Source organism: Saccostrea cucullata, unplaced genomic scaffold (genome assembly GCF_032062105.1).
Source record: "Saccostrea cucullata isolate Sc308-1 unplaced genomic scaffold, CSIRO_AGI_Scuc_v1 ctg584, whole genome shotgun sequence".
Lineage (NCBI taxonomy): Eukaryota > Metazoa > Mollusca > Bivalvia > Ostreida > Ostreidae > Saccostrea > Saccostrea cuccullata.
In genome coordinates, this window is record NW_026920697.1 from 78005 (window position 1) to 104877 (window position 26873).

General features: G+C 35.6%; 3 protein-coding genes across 3 annotated transcripts; 2 read left to right on the forward strand and 1 right to left on the reverse strand.

The window, feature by feature from the left end:
* Nucleotides 1-4992: 4992 nt before the first annotated feature.
* LOC134255867 (vesicular glutamate transporter 2-like) lies at nucleotides 4993-14096 on the reverse strand. The gene is made up of 13 exons (XM_062738444.1): nucleotides 13909-14096; nucleotides 12436-12807; nucleotides 11342-11460; nucleotides 10781-10898; nucleotides 9707-9794; nucleotides 9074-9160; nucleotides 8854-8987; nucleotides 8617-8763; nucleotides 8274-8406; nucleotides 8033-8143; nucleotides 7661-7788; nucleotides 7459-7543; nucleotides 4993-7346 (listed from the first exon to the last, which is right to left on the reverse strand). Exons 2-13 carry the CDS (start codon nucleotides 12730-12732, stop codon nucleotides 7132-7134), a joined length of 1662 nt encoding a protein of 553 aa, XP_062594428.1. The 5' UTR covers nucleotides 12733-12807; nucleotides 13909-14096; the 3' UTR covers nucleotides 4993-7131.
* Nucleotides 14097-15899: 1803 nt separating this feature from the next.
* Nucleotides 15900-17713, forward strand: LOC134255771 (uncharacterized). Its single transcript, XM_062738295.1, has one exon. The coding sequence runs from the start codon at nucleotides 15982-15984 to the stop codon at nucleotides 17110-17112; it is 1131 nt and encodes a 376-aa protein (XP_062594279.1). The 5' UTR covers nucleotides 15900-15981; the 3' UTR covers nucleotides 17113-17713.
* Nucleotides 17714-17998: 285 nt separating this feature from the next.
* Nucleotides 17999-22965, forward strand: LOC134255873 (MOXD1 homolog 1-like). Its single transcript, XM_062738458.1, has 8 exons — nucleotides 17999-18403; nucleotides 19851-19980; nucleotides 20720-20824; nucleotides 20929-21099; nucleotides 21413-21591; nucleotides 21665-21905; nucleotides 22111-22207; nucleotides 22304-22965. Exons 1-8 carry the CDS (start codon nucleotides 18200-18202, stop codon nucleotides 22809-22811), a joined length of 1635 nt encoding a protein of 544 aa, XP_062594442.1. The 5' UTR covers nucleotides 17999-18199; the 3' UTR covers nucleotides 22812-22965.
* Nucleotides 22966-26873: the final 3908 nt, after the last annotated feature.

Sequence of the window (26873 nt, forward strand, 5' to 3'; positions counted from 1 at the left end):
ACATCAAACTTTATAAAGTTTTTTTTCCGAATCGGTCACCCCAAATTTAACTACAAAATCTATTGAAATTTGGTAGTTAAACCTATGTGTTGTTTTGAGATGTGTAGTAATAGCTACCAGCAATTTCAAAATTTTTGTACCCTATTTTTTTGTATCGTATATTACTGTAACATGATTGAGTTGTAGATTTCAGATTTAATAGTAATGCTGCTGGAAATTGAAGTCTGTACACTTGAAGTTTGTACACCTATAGAATTCCAATTCTAACAAAATAAATACATTGTAAATAAACAAAACCAAAACAAATAAAAAAAAAGAGAAGAAAAAACAAAAAAAGAGAGAAAAAAACAAAACGAACACAAAACAAAACAATAAAAAAAACTAACAACATTTAAAAATGATTAATTTATCAACTAGAATATATTCTTTCGATCATTGACATATACTTGAGGTTTCGCACATGATGATATTAGATGTAAATGAATGGCTATCAATCAATATTATAATTTATCAATACTTTCAAAGAAAAAAATTGTAATATCTATAATTACATCGGGTATTTATAAATATTTCATTAATATTTCATTAATATGTATATCAGAACAGGATAGTGTTTCTAGGAATTCCTTAATGACAATGCTAAATCGTGATAGATTCAAAAAGATATCAAAGCGATAAGTAACGCCTCATGTAACAGGTAGATAAAGGAGATACACGAAAAGAAAGGCTATATCGCATAAACTCATGCATGCTCGGTATAAAAAAGAACAAGAGCAATGTAGTTGAGAAAAAAACGAGTAGAGAATACTGTATATATTCGTACAGTGTACCGACTACTGTGAGTGAGAAACAATGAATAAGGCTTTTCTAGATCCTAGCATGTAGAAAAGTTAAAATGGAGTAATTGCAAAACACCAAGTGTTTGCAAATTAAATCATATACAAGCGTTTAAAATTGAATTTGAAGATTTGTAAAGTGAATGAATCCCCCCGTTTGGGGGATAGTTTGTTAAACCCCGCCACGCGGGTGCCGAACTGTAATCATTTTGTCTAACGTCTTTCGATCCTTTCCGTAGGGTGCTTCGACTTTTTTTTGGTTATACCTTTAAAAATTTGTTCCTGTACATATCTTTACGAAAAAATCTAACATTTCTAATGTTTTGATGAGCGGGTGTAAAAAATCGATGTTGGACCGGTCGATGAGATGTTGGACCGCTTACGTCACAGAATGGGCGGAGCTTAATCTCTTTTTCATTCGTTGGTGTTCAACAGTGACGGACCTGAGGTTACATCACGGAAGACAGTACAAAATATATATTACAAAAAAATGAAAATGAAAGGTATAACAAAACATTTATTGACTAATGTATGTTCTAGGGCAAAATGCGTTTTGTCGACCCTCGAACCAAACTGTCTGCGTTCGGCCTAAAGGTCTCAGACAGACAGTTTGGTTCTTGGGTTCGACAAAACGCATATTGCCCTCGAAATCAGTCAATAATTGTATATTTTAAAATATCCAAAAATATATGCATTTCTAATTGTTTTTTTTTCTGTGATAACTCTTTGAAAGATAGGTAAGTTGATTTCTTGATAATCAAACCTGAATATAAATTTTGCAAGTGAAATGCCAAGAGACTGAAATGCATGTCGATCTCGTGTGGCTGTCTTTGCTACAGGTACTTGTGGACAGACTTATAGTAGGGTATTTTTTGTTGAGCGAATATTTTGGGGTTTTTACGATTTATTCCAGTTGTACACGTAATGAATACTATAGTAAGTGTATTAAATATAATTTGTGAAAAAAATGTCCAGTAAGCCCCGGGATTAAATATGGGGGGGGGGGGGGTCCTGTCCACAAGTACCTGTGGTCTTTGCCAGACGTCAGTTGGTGGGGACTATTGACATGGGGGGGAGGGGGGGGGGGCTCGTGTATTTTTTTGTTAAAAAATCCATCAGACAGGTTTCTCCTTATAACTTTAGATTGAGAAGAGATAGGGCTTTCATATTTGACATGTGTATTACCTGTGACAAGATACCTCCGAGCATGCAACTGACCCCTTGTCCTTTACGATTGGCCTAATATTTTTTTTTTAAAAACTTCAACTTTGGTGATAACTTCTGAATGACATATGAAAGGGCGTCCATATTTCACACAATATCATGAATATGCCGTAAACATGACATTTTCCCACAAAGACACCGAAAGCGAGGGAACGACATTTCTTTGAATTTGCTTGTTCTCTTTCAATTAGCCAATGCCCCTCCTTTCAATTTACTTCCGACGCCAATGCCTTACATCAGAAAATTCTGACGCCTGTATTATGATTGAAAGATATTATCGATGGTTTATCACAGTCTTGTCAAAAAAAAAAATGTTCTCTTGGATAAGAAAATAGAAAATTCATTTTCAATTCTATCTAATATGACTGATGAGTATACAATATAATAATTTGTTATACCTTTAAAAATTTGTTCCTATACAAATCCATACGAAAAAAAGTCTAACATTTCTAATGTTTTGCTGAGCGGGCATAAAAAATCGATGTTGGATCGCTGAATGTAGTGAATGAGATGTTGGACCGCTTACGTCACAGAATGGGCGGAGCTTAATCTCATGTCATTCGTTGGTGTTTAAAAGTGACGGTCTTGTTGTTACATCACGAAAGACAGTACAAAGTACATTTAAAAACAATAATAAAATGAAAGGTATAACAAAACATGTATTGACTGATTTCTCGAGCAAAATGCGTTTTGTCGACCCTCGAACCAAACTATCTGCCTTCGGCCTAACGGCCTCAGGCAGACAGTTTGGTTCTTGGGTCCGACAAAACGCATGTTGTCCTCGAACTCAGTCAATAAATGTATAATATTATACTTTCATGTAGTTGAATCTGATTGATCGAGAAACATTTGTTAAAAAACACTATTACCCGCTGAATAATGAAGCCACGCCCTCCAGCATAGCAACAGTCAACAGTGCTTGACGACGGGTGATATTCCAAACAAAATAGCGACTGCGCAGAATTTATGCGCGCACGGTTCACTGTTATATGTATTTGTATAAAACATTCAGTATAATAAAATAAATATTGCATGTAGTTGAGTGTAACATTGAAAATTTTCACCCCAAGAAAACCATTGTCAACCTCGGCTTACGGTATATAATGTTCTTTGGTTTGCAATATAGATGCCCTCCCTTGCTGACATTGTCTCTATTTTTGCAAAGGCGGGTGCGGCCAGATAACAGGATGTTTGCTTCTGCAAGGCATCTGATCCAACCTCTCGAATGTTTGGAGGTCTGTACGTGTTGTAGCCCCCTCCCCTTTGTATCATTCTGTATTGTTTGTAAATGTTTTTTTCTTAGATCACTCGCTATTCGTTATCTTAAGTTTTTCATTGAAATGTGTTGCTTTTTTCAGTGCTATAATATAGTTAATATTCACCTTCAATTCTTTAAAGTAAATATGATTTTTATCTAGAACCATGTTGAATTTCTATAGTTTAAACAATTCTGTACATCGTTATGCTTCTATACTAAAGTTAAATTGATAATAAAATTATTAAAGGCATGCGATTAATATACGGCATATGCCTTAAACTATTGACAAAGGCTAAACATGTAGTATTTAAACAGACACTGTTTTAAAAAGCTTCAAAGGAATTGTTTTAAGTGAAAAAAATATTTAAAATAACCATTTAAAAGTTGAAATTCCCCAGCAACCTAAATGTTCATTGCATCAGTTTATGTTTGTGAAAAATGTATTACTTAACGTTGCATTTTTTAAAAGCTGTCTTTATGAATATTTTTAGAATACTAGTCAACTACTCAAGAATAAAATAAAATTGTTTGCATTGAGACCTGTGTTTACTTTCGCTCTTATGTTGTTTTAAAATAGTGTTAATAAATAAACTTTGTGAGTTACATTCGTTTATTTTCTTTTTTTTCCATTTTTGTCAACTTGGTCGACTTACGTCTTAGGACACCTAAATCTATCTATTTTTGTCCGTCATCATCCGTCGGGTAAGGGTGTTAAAATCATCAAAATCTTTAAAATATCTTTACGACGTACTGGCCATCAAGAAGTTGAACTTTATTCTTGCTTTTAATAAGCATTGAACACTCTATCCAGACTAATAAATTCTTGGGTAAAAGATTCTACAGCCAAATTTAATGTCCATGTTGCATAAATTCCTTATTCCATATAAAACATTTCCCTTTTAATTAAGCAGATAAACGAGGCGCATGTTAACACAAGCAAGTGTGTCCGTCTCAAAATTGTAAACATTATGGCCCCCGGATTAAGAAACGGAAGGGGGGAAGTTGGTTGGATTCAGGTGTTCCAGACTCTTTTGATTCTGTGGAAATCTTCTCTACTCGGGCTGCTTTCTCAGCAGATAAAATAAGTGTACTGTTAAAAGAGCAAGTGTACCGTATGGTGTCTGAATAAAACTAAAGCACTGATTTCTTAGTCTATAAGGTAAAGTTTACTTCTCCATGCGCGGATCTGGGGGGGGGGGGGGGGGGGTCAGGACCCCCCACCTGTAATTTGCAAGATTATTAAATTCATATACTAAAGCAAGATAAAAGTTACCTTGGACCCCCCCCCCCCCTCGGAAAACTCAGACCCCCCTGATAAACGCATATTTGTGTTAAATCGGTATGAAAAGTCAAAGATTTGAAGTATTAGAAGTCATCGACTCCCCCCCCCCCCCCCCCCCACGAAATAGGAGTTTGGAGTTGTTAAGGTTTTTTTTTTTTGCTTGTCAAGAAATTTGTGGGTTGGATTTTTTTTGGACAGGGGTGGACCCCCCTGGAAAAAATTTATGGATCCGCACCTGTTCTCTATAGTATTCCTAAAACTGAATCAGGGTTTGGCATAAATTACCTAGAGAGCATATCTTTTGACTTTTGTGGTCTTAGAATGCAAAATATCCAGAACATATCTAAAGGACACCACTATGATGCTTTTTAAAACAACATTCACAAATACAATATTCAGAACATATCTTTTTAATGTCAACGATATTTTCTACGAAGCATACACTGTAGTTAAAAAGTATTGGGTTTTATTTGTGAGCAATTCACACATGTAATGCAATAAAAGATATAAATGTCACTGAGAAAAAAATGGAGGAATTGAAGGTATTATTAGGCAAGAAATGACTTAATGATACAAAAAATCTTTTAAAAGATTAATTGCGAATAATTTCCTTTTTTAAAACGCTTGCTTACTTTAATCATATTTGAAAATACATGAGAACGCAATGATTTTAAACCATTATGAAGCTGACCCTAATAGCGACCTTAGCTGAGAGACACTCGGTTTGTTGGTCCTCTATGAATGGGCGGAATCGAGGCGGGGACTGAATCTGTCCTCTTTGGTTTCCATGGAGACCTGGGACTGTACGTGTAGCACTTGGGTATGCTCACGTGACGTTCAGCGAGATTTTGATTGGAGTCAGGTAGGACATACGTCACTCCGAGATCTTTTACCGCAAATTTCTGAATTGGAGGAATGTTGACTGTGTTCCCTGTAGTCGTCTCCTTCTTTGTTAAGCAAGCTTTAAAGCCGTTTCGCCGATAGAGAAAGTCAATTCTACTTGGATTTCTCTCGGGGGCCCATCGAACCGGTGGAATATTTGGTGCACACTTTTCGTGAATAAACTTTGACCTTTGAAGATAAAAACCCTCTGTAAATTCAATGTTAGGAGTATCTTTTGGGGATACATAATTTGTCAAAGACTTCTCTCTTAACATTTTTTGTGGAGAAGACTTTGTCATTTTACAAGGTGACACGATATTAGAGTACCGTCTAGGGACTGGAGATACGGGGGTGGATCCTACAGAAGAGGTTGGCGGAACGGGAGGAGGAGACCTGTGTTTAAAGATCATTTCTTCCTCTGCGACAGGCGTAGAGGACGAAGCGGTATTTCGAGATTGCCGAGAAAATCTTTCATAGAAATCATGGCTGTAATTTATCGTATCGATATCCTTGAATAACGGTTTAGGTGTAACTTGCTGAATGTCACACAGAATACATTCATCATTATTAACATCTGAAGCAAAGCCTTTCCTCCACTTAATTATTCGGCGATAATATTCCTCCCTGGCGTGCGAGCCGAGCTGAGGATAGTGACAGAGTGTATTCCACACTTTTTTACCAAACCACTTCTCTGGCACATCGTCTTCCGTGGCGTTACCGAGCGGTACTTTATGTACTTTACATTTCTTTTTCTTCTTCAGTTTTTCCAGACGTTTCCCCTCTTGTTTATTACATACGTGCAATCGAAATATTCCACCAAAAATAGTTTCCCCATCCTGTTTCAGGGTTCCTAGTTCTTTGATTGGTAACTTTTTCATTTTTACCTTCTTGTTTATCGGGCGAAGTAAATCCTTTCCCCTTTTCCTCATTCTCTGTTTGGATACTTTTGGTACCACGTTTTCTTCTTCGTCTCTGACAGAAGCGAACTCCTGTAAAACATCGGGAGCAGTAGGGGAGTTGGTGTGTTCTTGTTTTGCTTCTTCTCGGTATTCATTTTTCTCCTGTTTTCTACAATTAATTTGGTTTTCTGAAGATTCTTTTAACGCATCAGCAGAGCTACTGTTATTGTGTTTCCCCTCTAGACCATCATATTCATTAATAAGAAGTTCTGCATTTTCCAAAGAATGTAAAGAATTTTTTTGTGTCGAATAATTTTTCTCCATAGAGCAAGATATTATGGCAGCATTTCCTTTTTCATCTCTAAGTCGTGAACAAGTTTCATATTCAAATTTTGTATTTATTTCCTTTCGGTTTCCCGAGTTCTTTGGCTTTTCTGGCCTCGGTGTATTTTTTGGAGGTTCACATCCTTGGCAAGGGTAATTACTTTCACCATCTACTTCCTTTTTTGTCGTGAGATTGGAAAAAGACATACTTTCTAGATCTAACCCATGACACTATGTTGCTAATGACTCAGATACATAGATGACGTCATAGACAAAATCGATAGAAAAAGTGTTACGTCACAATAGTAACGTCATAATACAACAATGAAGGTAAATAATGAAAGACATCAAATCATTATCTCACACCCTTTTCAGTGTAAATGAAAGAAAGCACAGACATGTGTCTAGACAGTACGTAGAAATGCATTATCTATCTTTTTTGGCCGCTGTTGACATCCTATTAACGACTTTGTTAATTTGTTCGGGTGTGGGGTCCAAAAATATATTGTCTTTGTTTGAAGGTTCTTGTTTACTTGGCACTTTATCATTACTTTCTATCGTATATGGCTTTCGGGCAAGTGGATCGACTTTCTGTATTAACACAATACCATCCGGTGGATTAGCCCAGGGCTGCTCCTCACCTGTCAAAGTACAGGGGGTCTTACGTCACAAAATATTTAAGAAAATCTAGAATATTGACATTTGCCACAAACCGAAGTAATTTAACACAAAATATAAAATCCAATACAATACCTGATCCAAAAACTAAAAACACCAAGGCAGCAAATAGTACTATTGCCCCTGTGACGTAAAAAGTGAAGTTCCATCCCCTCAAACTCTACAAAAATATATAGCTGTTTAAAATGAAATAATATCTTTAGGTGGTATCATGTAACTTGATCAAATGAAACAATTTATCTTTTACTTTTGAAATTTACAACTGATATGTACTCACATTTGGAGACAAAAATTCTCCGGCAACAAGTGGAGTGATCACTCCCGCCAAAGCAGCGAAGGATGACGACACACTCACTATGATGTTGGCATAGCGACTGGAAAGGTCGTAATAGTTTACCTGCCACCCTTAACAGAAAGTCAAAATGTCAATTTAGGGAAAAAGTGTTTTCAATGTTTTAAAATTCTGTAGTTTTAAATTTTATGGTTAGCAAAGCAACTGGATAGGTCGTAATACTGTACTTGCCATCTGAGAGGTGAAACCATTTCAATACCAATGTGGGAGAGAAACAAAACCAGTTGACATTAAATGCTTTGTATAATTATCATTTTTAATATTATAATGAGTCAGTCTTAACAAAATAGTAAGTACCGGAGACAGAAAGGCCAAAGAAGCCCATGGCTAACGAAAGAACAACAAGAACGGATGCCCCTGTCTGAAGGAGGGTCAACACGAAAAAGCAGGCGCCTTGTAATATAAAACCTGCAAAAAATAGATAAATAAATAAAAAATAAAAAAAAAATAAAAAAAGGAAATAAAATTTTATATTCTCTTGTGTTTACAATGCATAATTATGAAATCATTAAATATTTCGTTAGAGTTTTGGACATACCTATCCCTGTCAGCAGTTTCCGGATAAAGGTGGTGGAATACTTGGGATTCAGCTGAAGGAAGTCCGCAATGTACCCGCTGGTGAACGTGCATAGAACCAGAAGCACGTGTGGGATCGAGGAATACACGCCATTCTAGTAATTAAATAATAAAATAAATTATATTACAAGTTTTTAACAATTTCATCTTTTCAAAAAAAATGTAAGTATCAAAGAGTTCTCTAATTTGCTTCTAATTTGTTTCTTATCAATTAAATAATTTAAATTCATAAATTATAAAATCATGATAATTCACATTAGATTAAACCTTATTTTACCTAAAAGACTGATTTAAAAAATACTTACTTCGGCAACGCTAAAACCAAACATACTGAGATAATACGGCTCATTGGTCAGGAGTAAAATAATGACCCAATTTCTGGCAAAATGGCACAAACATATAGAGACTACGGGTAATGACGTCAGAATCTGCCGGTATGGTACTTTTAAATTCTGCAAAGAACGCCGTAAAATTACCAGTGACTTGTATTGATTGACGATCGAAATACATGAATTTGTGATAGCCAATTTTAAAATACTCACCTCGTATTCTACAGTATATTCCCCTTGGTTCTTTAAAATATAATCGAATTCCGATTGGCTAATTGATGTGTCATGTGATGGTTTCTCAAAGACAAAACATAACCACGCAAAATACCACAGAATGCACATACCGCCTGTTGTAGAACAAAACGTGATACAGACAGACAAACCGACAAATTATATTAGTACACACGCCTCTCAGAAGATGACTCTTACTTACTCGACACATAGTAGACGTATTCCCATGAAATGTAGTGAGTAATAAATCCACTTATGGGGAATCCTACGATGGCACCGGTATATGTCCCTAAAACAAACAGATGTACTTTGGAAAATAATACATGATTATGAGACTGAATATTTATTCAAATTGACTGGGTTTATGGGCAACAATATACATTTATTGTCTGTATTCGAGGGCAACATGCGTTTTGTTGGACCAAAGAACCAATTTAACAGTCTTTCTGGGGCTGTTAGGGCATTTTAGGCGAAAAGTTTCGTACGAGGAGTCGACAAAACGCTTTCGCTCTAGAACCCAGTCAAAAATGTTCTCCCTCCAACTTTCTAGCGATCAATATATATCTACATTGCTCATATCTCGCTATCTAAACCATCCAACATCGATTTTTAAGTATGAAATTATCATGATTATATCGGAAACAACTAATGAAAGGCATACGAATTTACTTTAAACTGATTTGCATTTAAATATTCATATATATACTGTCGACACTGCGTTAAATCATTCACAGACAATAATGACTAGAAAAAACTCAACCTTGTTTTCTGCCCTTCGTGCATGTTTTGTAATATGATTTGTAGACCATTGTGACATACATTCTGCTGAACCCACCTGTCAGAACGGCTGCCACAAGACGCCCCCTTTCATTGGCTGTCGTCCAGTGACGTAGTACGCCATAGACTGCTGGATAAAGAAAGCCCTGGGAAACAAAGAAAATGATTGAAATCGTTCATATAATCATAAACAGTAATGGGATGTTATTTATTAGATTTTCAACAGTGATATATTGTTATTTTGTATGCTGTATTTTTTCATCGCAACTGGACGTTTTGTCAAAGTGTTAAAACATATATGACAAGTGCGATAAAACTCGAGAATTTCCTTCCTTGGCTTGTTATAAGAAAGAGAAAATAAACGACCCTGACAGTTTCTCCAAATCTGTATAAAATGTTTTCAATCTCACAACTGTCGTCCATTTGGTTTAGAGGGCTCTAGAATTCGTATTGATTCTTTTATATGTTGCGGGTTCAAAACCGATTGCCTTACGTGGTGGCTGGTCAATCTATGAGAACACGTATACTTTAAAAAAAGGTCTCGTGTCGCAGTAGTGCAAGATAAAAGATCTCTCACTGCTCAAAGACCCTAAGTGCCGAACAAAGGTCTGAATTTGCAGCCCTCTACCGGCACACACACTATGACGTCATAGTCTACAACACCGCGTTTCAAAAATCAAAGAAAATGTGATAAACACTTTTTGTAGATGATTGAATATGGAATTTATCTACTTATATAAGAGGATTTTATATTCTGTTATACTCGCAGTGCTTCGCGAAATAACTTTCACATTCAACTACAAAGCATTGAATATTTTCATTTATCTATATAATTTATCTAATATCATGACTTGTTTTTTATTTACAGGAATAAATAATGCAATCCGTCGACCTCATGACAAGTCCTATTGACAACTACTTTTGCATGCTTTGATTAAATCAGCAAAAATATCGATCACTGATAAAGTTTGTTTTATTCTTTATAAAGTCTTGTTAAAATAACAATTGTAGCAGATGGTATAATAACGATCCGTGAAACATTTGTATATAAAGGTAAACGTAAAAATCCTATCTGAAGCGAGATAGATAATAAACTGTCACTTAATAAAGAGAGAAGACTTTTTTTCTTTACTTCCCCGGCTCCCTGGAAAAATCTGATGACGCAGCTGATCGTGTATCCCAAATGTTCTATACTGACCGGAAGTAGAACGTTCAGACAGGCCGAAAATAGTATACAGGCACCAAATGTTCTAAAAGAAATTTAGAAAGACCATGCAGAAGTTACGTTAAGTCATGTGGTCATGAAGGGTTCAGTCTCCGAAAACAAATATTAGTAATTTCAGTAAAGTGTGAAGTTTTGCATTACGTCACGATCTTTTTTGACAGATGCATCCAGCATAAACAATTCAGTCGCCGCTATCTGATTGGTCAATTCATATTATCAACATTGACACGGAAATAGTCTGTTGCATGAGCAACCAATGGGGATTAGAAGAAACTTCCAGTCGTAAAGCTTGCGGTTTGGAGGCGTGTACTATTTACCTTGAGCGCAGCTGACATCATAGGTTGTGACGTAATGCAAAACTTCACACTTAACTGAAATTACTAATACTTCTTTTCAAAAAGTTATTGGAAGTCGTTGGCATTTTATTCATGTATTACATGTGTAAGAAACTTGATCAGTATTTTATACTTGTGACATGGCCACTTTGTGGTGAGGTACCCAGAGGGTAACTGAGACAGGAAGAAACCGATATAGAACAAACTGTGGAGAAGCTCAGCCATTCTTGTGTTCCATTCTACAGTAGGGAGCTAAAACAAAGAGGGGTCAAATTAGTAGAGCTAAAGATTGATTTTGAGAGAATTTTGCAAATAATACGCGTACAGCGTACCATTTATTACAAAATCCAGAGACTGCTATATTATAAGAAGATACACGTAAATGTAATTTATGAACCTAGTGACCAATTGCAGCTTGAAATTCAAAAGCGGGTAGATTTTTTGAGTCGTGAGACCTTTCTAAACACACAGATAACTGAGGGGAAATGGCGAAGCACTATTTCCATACTGGACAAGACATTCTTTTTTTCCACAGAAAAATGCTTAATGTTATTTATATGATTCCGAAACATGCAATATTATGGGACCCAATATTTTCAAGAATTGATGTATTCATCAAACATGCATGCAAAAATTCGCCTTTTTTCAATTTCCGCGTTTTTGAGTCACTTTGCTCTTTTGTTTGTTTGTTGCAAATAGTAAAGTTCTAAACGTTTTCATACGAACTAAAATCAGACTAGCTCTGTTTACATAAGGCCCTTGAGTGCTTGAATTTGTGGTGCTAGTGTTTGGAGTGGGAGTTAATTTCAACTATGGTTTTGTCAATCACTTCTCTAACAGTTCAGAAAAAGTTGCAAAACGTGTCCTTAAGTACCATTCAGAAGGCCCATCCAATATATTAATATGGCTTCTGATGATTTGAAATGAGCGGGTCTAGTATGAGCGTGCACAGACACTTAACATTTTTTTTTAAAAGACTTTATTCGTTGCTTGAATATGATCGAACAGCAGGCTTGAGCTCTGACCATAAACTCCAAAGCTCAACAGACTGTGAGTAAGTAACATTTGAGTACTGTATTTGAATAATGTAGCATTGCATTTGGTAAAGAAACTAAGAATATCTAATACTCTAAAAATAATTTAATGACATTGTCAAAAAACTGAACATTGTCACCTGACTTTTGTTGAAAGAACTAATTTCTACCAATTTTTCATTTTTTAACTTACATTCCATTTAGCTTGTTGTGTTCCGACTTTCATATGAGCTTCTTCATCCAAAATAGTTATCATGGTAATTCCAACGTTTGTTCTCATACAATATACAACAACCATTCCAAGCGTCGCTAAGATCGTCACAATGTACCTTCTGGGGAAATAAAAATCCGAGCAGCAACAAACGGAAGCTGTCAAACTGTCACTTTCTGTAGGACTTTGAGGTTCACTCTTCTGTGTGAGTTCAACATCACCCTCCATTTTCTGATTATGTCCGCCAAGATCCCCTTTATCTGAAGCTTGTAACGACATTGTCTAGTTTAAAAATGGCATCTTTTCTCCAGCCTTGTGTCCATCTACCTCGGAAACTGCTGAAATTTCATGAACCTAGGAGAAAAAGCGACCAATTTTTTTTAGTAAAATTCAGATCTTTTATTATTTTGCTATATAAAAAATTATTTTAAAATACTTTTCATTTCAATATATTGAATAGATGATCGAATCATCGATACAAGAATAATAGTACAATTCTCAGTTAACCTTGGACTTTCAGTAAGGCATGGCATTTCCGACGTTACATAATTAGGGTCTAAAACTTACACGGATTTCATTCACTGTTGAAATATATATGGGATAGAAATTCGGCGAATGTCAACGAGTGTAGCATTTATCCAATACAGTGTCTCGTACGGCAAAGAGGTGGGGAATAAGTCGTCTCATCGTTGTCAACAACAATTTAAAGTACCTGATGTTATTATATTTTTTACCAATGAGAATCTATTCGCCATTTGACAGACGCTTATGACGTAGCACTGAGAATGCCATGTCTTACTGAAATTCCAAGGTTTACTGAGAACTGTACTATGTTGACGGACACTTCTATTGTTTTAATTGAGATCTGGTTCGTCAAACCGAACGTGACATTGGTGTGTCTAGACGTCGTGCGTAAGTTGCGCTACCAAAAAGAAACAGTGCTGAAAGTACATGAAGACCGTTCGGTTTACTTTTTATCTTCAAAAAATATCCATTAATTTAATCAAGGCGAGTTAACTGTTGAACTTTTGCCTTTTTTGGCGAGAGCGTATCTCAAACAAGTGATGCATTAAGTGGGTCTAGAGCACAGGCGCTTGACCTTTTTAACCTTTCTTATCATAAATAAAAATAGTGGATATAGATTTTTATTTATGAAAAGAAAGGTTAAAAATGTCAAGCGCCTGTGTATCCGTTGTATTTTTAGAGACCGTCTTTTATCCAAATCAAACACTAGATGAGGTTAACAGTCATCATTGGGTCTAGGACTGCAGTAAGATTTGAACCACGAGCCTCCGGAAAAAATTATGCAGATATTTCCCAAAACATTACATATATATTACCTATATACGTTTGGTTTATTTATAATTAAAACCTTTAATTATTTTTTGAAAGTTTAGGTAACTATTACAATACTGCTTTCATACATTTGAAGAACTATACCAAGCCACTACCAACCTCCTTCCAATTTAAGTCCTTGGCTCGCTGTGATCTTGTTAATTTTCCAAGTGAATCATTCGTTACATTGCAAACAACGCTTCAAGAACCGCCCAACAAAACTGTTATTCGTGACTATTTAAAAAAAAAAAATAGACAAACACTTTAAAATCGATAACCACAAATAGAAGGTAAATGTGCCATTTTGCTCTTCCTCCGTCAAGATTTAACTGCAGGAACACCAATCTAGCAACAGGTCGGCTGAAAAGCCTTGTTACAGGTTAAAACAAACCTCGGAGATAATAAAAAAATATTTCAATACAAAACAACACGAAGTTTAACATCTGTTGACAGAAAGATCGAAGTAGATGTATCAGCTGTTAGGTTTGTTATAATGATACAGAGAGAGACCATTACATACAGTCACATGCCAGGGTTTACATGTGTTTATCTCTCACTACAAATTGTTACATGTATTTGTAATTTGCTGTGTTTTTTTATGAATCCATTTACTTGCAGGCATGCAATTATTTGTGACAATAGTTTGGCAATAATTTGTAAATACATATATACTGTTAAATATATTTTATTTACTTTTCTGTACTTCATGATGGTACTTGTTTGACGTGTGTGTTTATATAAGTACTACTAGAAGGTTTGATTCACCATTGAAAAACCTTTCCTATTTTGGAATGTAGATAAAAGATACCAGTATTTATAAAAGTATAACAGTACTAAATCTAGAGTATAATCATATAAATCAATAGTGAGGATCATTTAGATACGGAAAACAAAGTATGCTGGCTTCTCCAAAACAGACCATTACTTGGTGTTGGAAATAATATTCGAACTTAATGCTAAGACATTTTTATGCCCTATATCGAAAGATACCGGGGGTGTATTGTTTTTGTCCTGTCTGTCTGTTTGTCTCTCTGTCTGTTTGTTGTCAACTTTAACCTAGCCCATAACTATTGAGTGGGTGGGGCTATATGGCTTTCATATTTCACACGTGTATTCCTTGTGACAAGACCTGTCCATTGGTACCACCATATTTGACCTCTTGACCTTTGAGTTTGACCTACTTTTACAAAAAAAAAATTACCACACTTTAACCTTGGCCATAAATTTTGAACAGTTGGAGCTAGGGCTTTCATCATCCACATGTGTATTAATTGTAACAAGACCTTTCAGCTGGTTTAAATATTTTTGACCTTGACGTAATAGTTTGACCCATTTTTTAAAAAAAATTAACCTTGGTCATAACTTTTGAACAGTTAGAAATATGGCTTTCATATTTCACAGGTGTATTCCCTGTAACAAGACCTTTCTTTGGGTACCAACACTTTTGACCTTTTGAGTTTGACATGCATTTAAGAGAATTCAACCTTCGCCATAAGCTGCCATAAGGGGGCATCAGTGTTTCACAACACACCTTATTATGTTTTAATAGTGGATCTCTCCTTGTCAATAATGTCCCGGCGGGAGTTAAAGATATTTGTTTATTTCGGCCTAATTTTACAACAGAAACCTAGATTATCTATGTGATTTCACTAAGATCTATTCTTAAGAATTTGTCGAAAAATCAGTACTGTACTACAGATGTATTATCTAATTCAAATAAAATCTTTGTTTGAAAAACATCATAATATTTGTGCATTCGGTAGATAATGAACGTCTTTTAAACAATTGAATAGACACTTGAAATTTTTAGTTTTTGTCAAAAGGTTACTTTTCCTTGTAAAAAAAACCAAAAATTGAAATTGTCCTTCTTTTGAACACTAATAAATTGAAATTCAAAGCGTACACAAATTATAACACAATTCAGAGAAAGATCATAATATGTATAACATGTATAACATCAATCTGATAAAACAGTCTGATATTTCTTCAGTCCAGATGAGCCACTACTTTTGTCTGGATATTAGCTGTAGGCCTACCGTCTCAAAACTGATTTTGCATATAACCACCATGTAATATTTACTTTACGTTACTTGACTTACCTTACTCTTGTTTTTGCAGTATAACTTACGTAAGAAATTACGTCACTCTCTGAACATGTCGATGACGTCATAAAGGATTCTTTTTCAGAAAAAAATGAAGGAACATATTTTTGCGCTTTGTATGATCTATTCGGCTTTAATCACATTGGCTGATTTTAGGAAGAGTGAAAATCATGGAACATTTAGCTGGCTTCATTCTATTCCACGAGATGACCCACGAGTTCAAGACGTCATCATGAATCCAATGAGGGAGAAACTGAGAATTGTAGGACCGTTCCTAGCCGCTCATAAGTATTTCGCAGTAGATCCACGATCCATAAACGGACGTGTCGAAAGAAAAGGCGGATTACATAGAAGTTTTCCTAACCCAAGAATAGTACAGTGGGACCCTAGTATTACCAAGGCTTGCGAGGATGGTGAAGTGTCTTGTATAAACGAAATCTACAGGAAAGCCATCATGGCGAATTCTGTATGGAAACTTCACGATTCCGATAAATACTCTAAACATTCAATATTCTCGCCATTCAAAACCGAATTGGAGATGTTTCGATATCGGGCCACAGCAGTTTATTACATGTGTTGGTATACAGAACTGAAATGTGCATTGTTAGCGTATGTTGAAAACCACGAAAAGGGGTGTCTGGATTCTTTGTCAAACACTGTTGAAGCAAATGGTAGACACATTGTTGATTTTAGATCCGACTATGGCGGAAATCAGTCAGATCCTATTTCCCTGTGGACCTGTGCCTATTTATGGTTTTGTCCAGACCCCTGTTACGGAAGAAGTTCAAATGGAAATGTGAAAGACGAAACATCGGCCAAAGCTGACCCACAAAACCCTTGCACCAAACTAAAGGACAAAACCTGTACGTGGATTACTGGGAAAAACATTGACTTCCAAGATCTGACCAAAAACAGGTTTAATTATTCCTGTGTCTGTGATAAGCAGGGCTATATATGGAGCCCTAGGTACCGACTTTGCTTTGACCAGGACGAGTGCTTTGACCAAGTGGCACAATGTCCCGACGATAAAATCTGCAGGAATACCATTGGTTCCTATGATTGTAGTTGCAGGCGGGGATTCTTTCAACACGAGATGACTGGGAATTGTGTTCGTAGTCCTATTTTTAAGGGATCACTTGACAGAATTCGCCAAAGAGCAAAGAAGAAGGATAAAAATGTACCATTTTGGATCAAAATAATGGAAAAAATACTTGGGAAATAACATTGTATTTACCTTAAATAGAACATGTTGAAGCAAAAAGTTATTTTTATAATTCATAATACCGAATGTATGCAACTTTAGTTTATATTTTTATAAAACAATCATGAATCATTTTCCAAAGGCTCACAGATTATACAATGTAAATTTATTTTGTGCTTATCTGTTATTTTCCTATACATTGCATAACGACCACTAAACTTTCTAAAAGGTAACGTTACCTTGACTGGTGTGCAATTGTGTATTCAGCAGCTGTAAACATTTTTAATTACATTTTGCCTGAAAAAATATATATTCTATGCCTTACAGCCAGGAACAATGGTCATTAATTAAATTGAAAATAATGAAAGAATTGTTGAAAAAAGGTTAGATTTGTAAACCTATCAGTTTATTTACAATTGCGAAATGTAACCACTATATACAATGTATGGTATTTTATAAAGTGACAACTCCAACCTGTCACTCAGTTGATGTTTTATGCACGGACCATATATAGTTCTGCTTTAGTCCTAGGAATTAATTATCATATTTTGCAATTCATAAAGTGCATAATGTTCAAAATTAAGAAAACTTTTGCATTTGAACAAAAATGTGATGTGAAAAATCCAACAACATTCATATCAGCATGTAGATTTAATTTAAAAAAGAGAAAAAAGTTTGAAATTGTTCTAGTGTCATGTCTTTATGTACAAATACAATGTAGGTTTCATGATGTAGTGTGTACAGTTTGCTTCGTGTTTTTGTGCCATTACTTATAATGACCCCGTGTGATTAGATACAACCACAGCATATATATTAACAATTTCCATAGAAAAAAGGAGTAATTCATCGTGTAATGCTTCTCTCAATATAAATACGGCCAGCGCGTGAATTTTAAATAGGTAAAACTAATTTTGACGTTGAATATGTTTACTGGATATAATGTTAATTCTTAATGCCCACGTCAGACATAAAGAATATATTTTTGCTTCACGTATTTTCTATGCAAATAAATCATGTGTACACCAATTAATTACTTTGAGTGATTAAGACTTCTCTGCAAAACATGCTTCACTAATGCGAGTCAGGACAATTTTTGGTTCGAGATCTGATGATGCGCGCACTGGTTCTTCTAAGTTTACACCTACTGACAGACATCTGGGGATGGCCCTCCTTTAACGACTACATACCAAACGGTGACAAGGTCCCCAATCCGTGCAACCCCTCCCTAATATGGTACGGGGTGGGGCACCTTGGTGCCCATGGATCAGGACCTAGAAATCAATTTGGAAAAGATTTTCTGAAAGCCAATAAGGTAAGTTGATTTGAAGTTTTCCTTCGTATAAATAGGTAACAATGAGTACTTTCGTTTGATCTGTACACACTAAGCGCTAGAAGACCCTGGAAGTAAGGTGACATTGTGGTCAGTATGGACAGGTCATTTACCTATAAGTCATACCTTTATTTACACTTGTGTCCCATGCCCAGTAATTAGTGACTTGATATACACAGCTGACTAAATCTGACCAGTCCATGACAATTGAGTAGCGCATGATTTTATGCATCATTTCCAAAATTAAGACGATAAACATATCTTCACTTGTCTTTTACCAAAAAGAATAAAATCTGCAATAAACTGGTTTGCATCGTTTGTCACTGATATGTGATTTTTTTTCTCTTCAGAACCAAGCCATAGTAACCAAAGTATTTTAAAGTTCAATAATGAATAATAGGATATTTACAGTTACAAATTCATATTTCACATTGTAGGAACATTATATCCACTGTGTACTCATTACTTTCTCTCTCTCTCACTCTCATTTTTTTTTAAATCCTGGACCCTACCTATTTCATCACACCTGAACTGACAACTCAAGTGAACTTTTCTGATCACCCATTCTCTGTCGTCCGTCCGTCTGTAAACTTTTCACATTTTCAACTTCTCCTCAAGAACCACTGGACCAATTTTAACCAAACTTGGTACAAAGCATCCCTGGGTGAAGGAGAGTTTAAATTTTTTAATAAAGCACCAAGCCCTCAGGTACCTGTGGACAGGACCCTCACCCCCCATACCCAACATATTCAAAAACCGGGACTTGTTGGACATTTTTTTCGCAAATTATATGTACTCGTATTACACTTAATTATCATGTTTACAATAGGGAAAAAATTGTAAAAACCTCAAAATAATCGCTCCACAAAAAAAACCCCTCCACTCCACAGTATAGTGGAGTATTTTTTGTGGAGCGATTATTTTGGGGGTTTTACGATTTTTCCTCTTGTACACATGATGAATACGTGTAATAAATATAATTTGTGAAAAGAAATTGTCCAACAAGCTCCGGGGTTCCTGGGGCCAGGGGTAGAACCAATGGACCAGGAAAGCTGATATTTATGTGAAAGCATCCTGGGGCCAGGGGTAGTGTAGATTCTAAATTGTTCAAACATGACCCAAGGGGGAAAAGCGAGGCGACAATAGGGAATCCAAGTTTTTAATTGAAATATACAGGAAAAATCTTCTTCTCAAGAAACACAAGGCCAGGAAGGCTGAAACTTATGTGGAAGCATTATAAGGGAGGGGGTTGGTCTGGTGAAAAACGGCATGGCTAATGTATTCAGCCATCAGGTGAGCGTTGTGGCCCATGGGCCTTTTTGGTATAGTAGAACGAATTACTATAGTATAACATGTGCAATAGTTATTCATATGTTCAAATCCAACTTAATACCAATAAAGAGAGACTGGTTCTTTGGTTTCCCTCCAGAAATGGGAGGACATTTGTCGTCTGGATTCGGACGGGGACGGTCAGTACAATGGGCTGGAGCTAGGGGACCCAAACTGTGAGTGGTCCACCACCAACAGGAACCTGACCCTCCCGGCCTTTTCACATCCAGGTAAGGCACGGGGATATATTGGAAGTTAAACTGTTGTATTCAATATCTTAAAATTAAAGGAAAGTTTTAATGGTGGGTGGGAATATGTGCCGAAATGTGTTCTCCTATTCTCCACCCAAAGTTGTCCCGCTTGGCTCCCAACACCTCAGGTGTCTGTGGGAGCGTATTGGAACGGCATACAGAATAATCTCTTGCTCGCTTTGTTTCTTAGATTTTATGCTTTCCTCATTTTTAATAACATTTAGATTCAAAATCCTCTAGGTATTTCAACTTAATCGAAGAATTCAAAGGTTTCATTTTTTGCCTAATATGATACACTGGAAGAAAATGGCCATGATTCATAAAACCGACAGACAGCGTAGGTTTGAAAAAAGTGTATTTTTGGATTAACATTCTGAGCGCCATTTGTGTTTAGCATATTTGCTAATTTCTGAAAGTTGTCTGAAGATATATTTCACACTGAATGCAAAATCAAATGCAGGAACAATTTCATTACTAGTATATCCTTAGTCTCCCTCTTCTATACCTGATTTATACAATATTCCAACCTTTGAAAGTGTATTTCAATTTTGTCATAATTTTGCAAACCTTTTGGCAAACAATCTCGAAATCCATTTCTTTGGCGTAACAGATGTGGAAAATCAGCATCTGTACTTATTTTAAAATAGCATATCTGCATGTAAAATAACACCAGTAGGATTTCCTTAACAATACCATCTCTTTACTAATTTGATATTAGGTATCTGTGAACCCTGGGACAGCCCGAGATGTCTTGCTATGAATGGCTCTTTGGACTGCGATGCCGACAAAGTCTCCACTAAATGTGAACAAATTGATGAACCAGGTCATTAGAGGATTTTATTTTTTATTGCAATTTTGGCATTATTTTACACAATTTGACATACTGAATATAATTAAATAACTTTTTATTTCCCCATTTCATTGTAGGTGTAAAGAAGTATGACATGTTCCTTAACAACTATTCCATTCCATTAAAAGAGTGGAGCTTTGTTTGCCGAATATTCAATTTGCCGACGAATAAAGACTATCACGTGATAGCATCTAAACCAATCAACCACCAGCATAAACTTCTGAAAAAAGTAGCAGTCTATGGATGCAGTTAGTATCAATGTATTCTTGGATTGTACATGAGTGTATATTCATTTTTATTCATTAATTTTTTTTATTTTAGATTGAATATAAGACAGTATTTATATATGTAACATTTTAGTCTAAGGATGTAGAGAACAATTTCAAATTTTCTAACAAGGAGCAGAAAAAAGGTCAAACATGAAAATCCATTTATAGGGGGGTAGGATATATTTTTTTTGAGGGGGGGGGGTAAATTTTCCCTATAGACCAGGCAAGCACTCATTTCATTTTACTACTCATTTAACTCATGAAGATTGAAATGCCGTTATCATGATTGTAGATCCAAACATGGAACGGATTACACGACTGGGGGTTTTTGAATGCTCCTCGATAATCGCCAAACCTTGTCAAGATCTCATTGCAATAATGACCACCGACCAAATGGACCAGGGCAACTGTTTTCCACGTGACGTGGGGCTACAGATTGGCAAAACAGGATACAAGCAAATTCTTATGAAGGTTCGTACATCTCATTTGTTAGTGAACTTTTCATTCGAGTTGTTCCGATATAACAATATACTATTCTTTACAGTGGACATTTGTCAATCCAAGGAAAGAACAATCCGTGACACAGGCGGGAATGTCACTGTTCATCACCCCAAATCTGAAGAAATATAACGCCGGGGTGGCCATTCTGGAGGAGACGCACTTCAGCGTGCCGGGAAACCTCCCTAGTTACTCGGTGTCGTCTGCTTGTCCTAGTTCCTGTACACAGCTCCAAATGAGATCACCAGTTACCATCGTGGCGGGAGTTAACGTCATGAGGCATTATGGTAATTATAGCTATAACTACCTCCTTGTTAACACCATCTTTCCCGGAAGTCAACGGTTTCTGATCCACTCCTCTCTGCATTAATGCGGAGCAGAATAGGTCAGAAAGTTTCGACTTGGGAAGATGGAATATCATGCTATTTAGTAAAATTGATCACTGGAGAATTGATTCAAATTGACTGTAAAGATAGTTTGAATCCCTTGTAGGTGTTAAACAGCGAGTGGATGTTGAAAGAAATGACAGGATCTACAACTCTATTACAAATGACACTAGCTATGACGTTTTCGACCCAACTGTTTTCTGGTATAGTGTTATTCAAAATAATGTCTATGCATTGCACAGAGACCTCAGAGTTAAATTGTTCTAATAAGCAAAATAATTTTTTTTTACATATACTAGGTACACAACCCCTGTGCCAGTCCTTCCCGGTGATATGTTGAAGCTGACTTGTGAGTACAACACAATGAATGTGCGCAGTGATGTTAACTGGGGAATGGGGCCAAATCAGGAGCTGTGTAAAACCATCCTCATCTTTTACCCAAAGGAAAACTGGGACGACCATCACTGTGAAAGCTTTAAAAATATCCCCCTTTGTGCCTTGGAGATCGGTGATTCTGTGTTTGGGTGTACCTACGGTGGATTTATGACGGCCTTAAATTCAAATCCTCTCTACGACCTCACAAAATGTTCAATTTTGTCCACATGTACAGACGAATGCCTGCAACGCGTAACGGCTGTCCGAGGGACGCCTTGTCTCTCAGGAGATATGTACGAATTGTGGAAACTCATGGCGAGGTCACTGAGAAATAACAAATTAATTACTTTGTTTAAAGCACTTGTAACCTGCGAGGAAAGATATACCACCACTTTGTTAGGAACAAGGTCTCAAAGCCATGGTAGAGGATAGCATTTAAACCTATGCTACCCGTAATCAAATATAGTATATCCTCACTAAGGCTATTCAAAGACTGACAGGAAATTGTATGTTTGTTTGTTAACTTTATATTAACATGTTACCCCATGCCATATTTTTTTAATGTGAAATGAAGTGTTTCATTGCATTTATGTTTTAAGTGTGCATTACAAAGAATTTGATTTTTCACCTAACCAGCTTCTTTGACAATTTAACCAAACATCTCTGAAGAGACTGTAACTCTCCTGGTTCTTACTTAGTAAGCAAAGGTAGAGAAAAGGTGCACTTTGAATTGAACCTATGGCAACAGCAATACATTAAAAAAGTGGAAAACTGTCACTATGACAGCAATCCAGAGGCCTGTTCAACAGTGAGAATATTTGCAAACTCTTGCCAAAATTCCTAATACCTCCAACAAAGGTGTTTGCAAGCACTTGCTCTGTTGAACTGGGCCCTGGTTTTGGTTTTCATTGTGTGAACAATTTAATTATACACTATCCAAGAAAATCTATTTTAAATGTAGTAGAATGAAAAGTGTGTAGGTTGTCCCAAGATTGGCTCTAGATGGAAAATAACTCTTGTAAATATGGACATTGTATATTAAAAAAAAAATATATCCTAAAAATTCACTGGTTTGAGATAAAACCGATGCACAGAATTAATCTTAGTGTATCTACTTGTGTGATGAGTTATATTGAAATCAGACCAAAACTGTAGAAGGAGTAGCATTTTAAAGGAATTTCTCAGAAAATTCTATTTTTAGTAACCATGATCAAATGTTTAAATCAAAAACCGATGCACTATTTTATGTATCTTATAGTCTAATGTCAAGTGATATTGAAATGAGACCAAAACTTTAGAAGGAGTTAGCATTTTAAAGGAATTTCTGAGAAAATTCTATTTTTAGTAACCATTGCAACACTGCTCATCGAAATCAAAAACCGATGCACTATTTTATGCATCTTAGTGTAGTCTACTTGTGTGCCAAGTGATACTGAAATGAGACTAAAACTGTAGAAAGAGACAGAGTAGCGTTTTAAAGGAATTTCACAGAAAATTCTATTTTTAGTAACCATGGCAACATCGTTCATCGAAATCAAAAACCGATGCACTATTTTATGTATCTTAGTGTAGTCTACTTGTGTGCCATGTGATATTTAAATGAGACTCAAACTGTAGAAGGAGTAGCATTTTAAAGGAATTTCACAGAAAATTCTATTTTTAGTAACCATGGCAACATCGTTCATCAAAATCAAAAACTGATGCACTATTTTATGTATCTTAGTGTAGTCTACTTGTTTGCCAAGTGATATTGAAATGAGACTAAAACTGTAGAAGGAGTAGCGTTTTAAAGGAATTTCACAGAAAATTCTATTTTTAGTAACCATGGCAACACTGTTCATCGAAATAAAAAACAGATGCACTATTTTACGTATCTTAGTATAGTTTACTTGTGTGCCAAGTGATATTTAAATGAGACTAAAACTGTAGAAGGAGTAGAGTTTTAAAGGAATTTCTCAGAAAATTCTATTTTTAGTAACCATGGCCACATCGTTCATCGAAATCAAAAACCGATGCACTATTTTATGTATCTTTGTGTAGTCTACTTGTGTGTCAAGTGATATTGAAATGAGACCAAAACTTTAGAAGGAGTTAGCATTTTAAAGGAATTTCTCAGAAAATTCTATTTTTAGTAACCATTGCAACACTGCTCATCGAAATCAAAAACCGATGCACTATTTTATGCATCTTAGTGTAGTCTACTTGTGTGCCAAGTGATACTGAAATGAGACTAAAACTGTAGAAAGAGACAGAGTAGCGTTTTAAAGGAATTTCACAGAAAATTCTATTTTTAGTAACCATGACAACATCGTTCATCGAAATCAAAAACCTATGCACTATTTTATGTATCTTAGTGTAGTCTACTTGTGTGCCATGTGACAGTGAAATGAGACCAAAACTGTAGAAGGAGTAGCATTTTAAAGGAATTTCACAGAAAATTCTATTTTTAGTAACCATGGCAACATCGTTCAACAAAATCAAAAACCGACAAACTAATTTATGTATCTTAGTGTAGTCTACTTGTGTGTTAAGTAATATTGAAATCAGACCAAAACTGTAGAAGGAGTAGCGTTTTAAAGGATTTCTCAGAAAATCCTATTTTTAGTAACCATGGCATCACCATTCATCGAAATCAAAAACCGGTGCACTAACTTATGTATCTTAGTGTAGTCTACTTGTGTGCCAAGTTATATTGAAATCGGACCAAAACTGTAGAAAGAATAGCGTTTTAAAGGAATTTTTCAGAAAATTCTATTTTTAGTAACCATGGCAACACCGTTCATCAAAATCAAAAACCGACATATTATTTATGTACCTTAGTGTAGTCTACTTGTGTGCCAAGTTATATTGAAATCAGACTAAAATTGTAGGAGGAGTAGCGTTTTGAAAAATTGTTTACAGACAGACGCCGGACGCATTACTATCGCATAAGTTCTTCTGGTCTCTGACCAGTAGAGCAAAAAAAATTTTATTCTAAAAACTCAAGGAGATAACACTCCTTCCAACAAAATCAATGTACCATATTAGGATATTTTGCGTAGAAATAACTACGTTCAACAGCTGGTACTTTCATAATGATCAAATGTTTAAATCCAAGTAATATGCATACCTTTGATAAATGTCCAATTGATCTTAACAAGCAAATTCAAAGAATTGTGGTCCCCCACTTTCGGTGTCATTGTGGTTGAGATGCTATTTTTTATGACATATGGTGTCTAATATGAACACCCTATCATATGTCATTTATTTAGAAATTATCATTGAAGTTGATTTTTTTTAAAGACAAGGTCAATCATGAAGGTCAAAGGGTAAGAAATCATGGCATGCTCGGAATTATCTTGTCACAGGTAATGCACATGTCAAGTATGAAAGCCCTATTTCTTCTCAATATAAGGAACAAGATGTGTTTGTGAAGCACTGATGACCCCGTATGGCAACATAACAAACTTTTCTTAAATGCAAATTAAATATATTATTATATTACCCAAAGTAGGGTTTTTCTCACAAGAAATATGATTGTGAAATACAAAATCCCTAGCACCACCTGTTCAAAAGTTAAAGTCGAGTATAAATTTTTGAAAGATAGGTTAAACTCCAAGATGAAAGGGTCTGAGTTGTTGGTTTCCTAAGAAAGGTCTTATCACAAGTAATACATATGTGAAGGATGAAAACCCTAACCATTCCAAAGTTATGGCCAAGGTTAAAGTTTTTTAAAAGTAGGTCAACTCCAAAGTCAAGGTCAAAGGGTTAAAGTTCTTGGTATCCAATGAAAGGTCTTCTCACAAGGATTACATATGTGAAGTACAAAAGCCCTAGCCCTTACCGTTCAAAAGTTATGGTCAAGATTAAATTTTTTTCATAAGTACAGAAATCTCCAAGGTCAAAGTTGTTGGTATCCAATGAAAGATCTTGTCACAAAGAAAACATATGTCATATGTGAAATATGATATGTCATATGTGAAATATGAAAGTCCTAGTACCTACCATTCAAAAGTTATGGTCAAAGTAAAAGTTTAGAATTTTTGTGTAAAAGTGGGTCAAACTCCAAGGTCAAGGTCAAAAGGTCACATTTGGTGGTGCCCAAAGAAAGGTATTGTCATAAGGAATACACACGTGAAATATGAAAATCGTAGCTCCACTAAATCAAAAGTTATGGGCAAGGTTTAAGTTTTTGTGACGGACAGACAGACTGACAGACAAGACGATTGAGATTTAATGTCCCCTCGCTTTCGCAAAAGGGGGGGACAACTTGTGTGCCAAGTTATACCGTATAAGTAGAAATTTTAGAAAGATGCAAATTAAGCTATTTGACCTTTAAATCTGGTATTTAATTTTAGCGAGAAGTAATTTAAGCGATTTTAAAATGTTCAACTAAGAAGCAATTGCAAATAAAACGCAATTAATTTTTAGCAATATTCAATTTTAGCGATCTAAGCACCCTCGCCAATAATGCCAAAATTAAATCCTTGCCAAAAATTCTTGCTTATACGGTAT

Coding starts and splice junctions, on each gene's coding strand:
- LOC134255867 (XM_062738444.1), bottom strand. CDS start 12,732: ATGTCGTTACAAGCTTCAGATAAAGGGGATCTTGGCGGACATAATCAG. Junction 8,764..8,853: donor AATATACTGTAGAATACGAG/GTGAGTATTTTA, acceptor CGTTCTTTGCAG/AATTTAAAAGTACCATACCG. Junction 7,789..8,032: donor CTTTGGCCTTTCTGTCTCCG/GTACTTACTATT, acceptor CTTTCTGTTAAG/GGTGGCAGGTAAACTATTAC.
- LOC134255771 (XM_062738295.1), top strand. CDS start 15,982: ATGAAGGAACATATTTTTGCGCTTTGTATGATCTATTCGGCTTTAATC.
- LOC134255873 (XM_062738458.1), top strand. CDS start 18,200: ATGATGCGCGCACTGGTTCTTCTAAGTTTACACCTACTGACAGACATC. Junction 18,404..19,850: donor ATTTTCTGAAAGCCAATAAG/GTAAGTTGATTT, acceptor GTTTCCCTCCAG/AAATGGGAGGACATTTGTCG. Junction 22,208..22,303: donor TTCGACCCAACTGTTTTCTG/GTATAGTGTTAT, acceptor TACATATACTAG/GTACACAACCCCTGTGCCAG.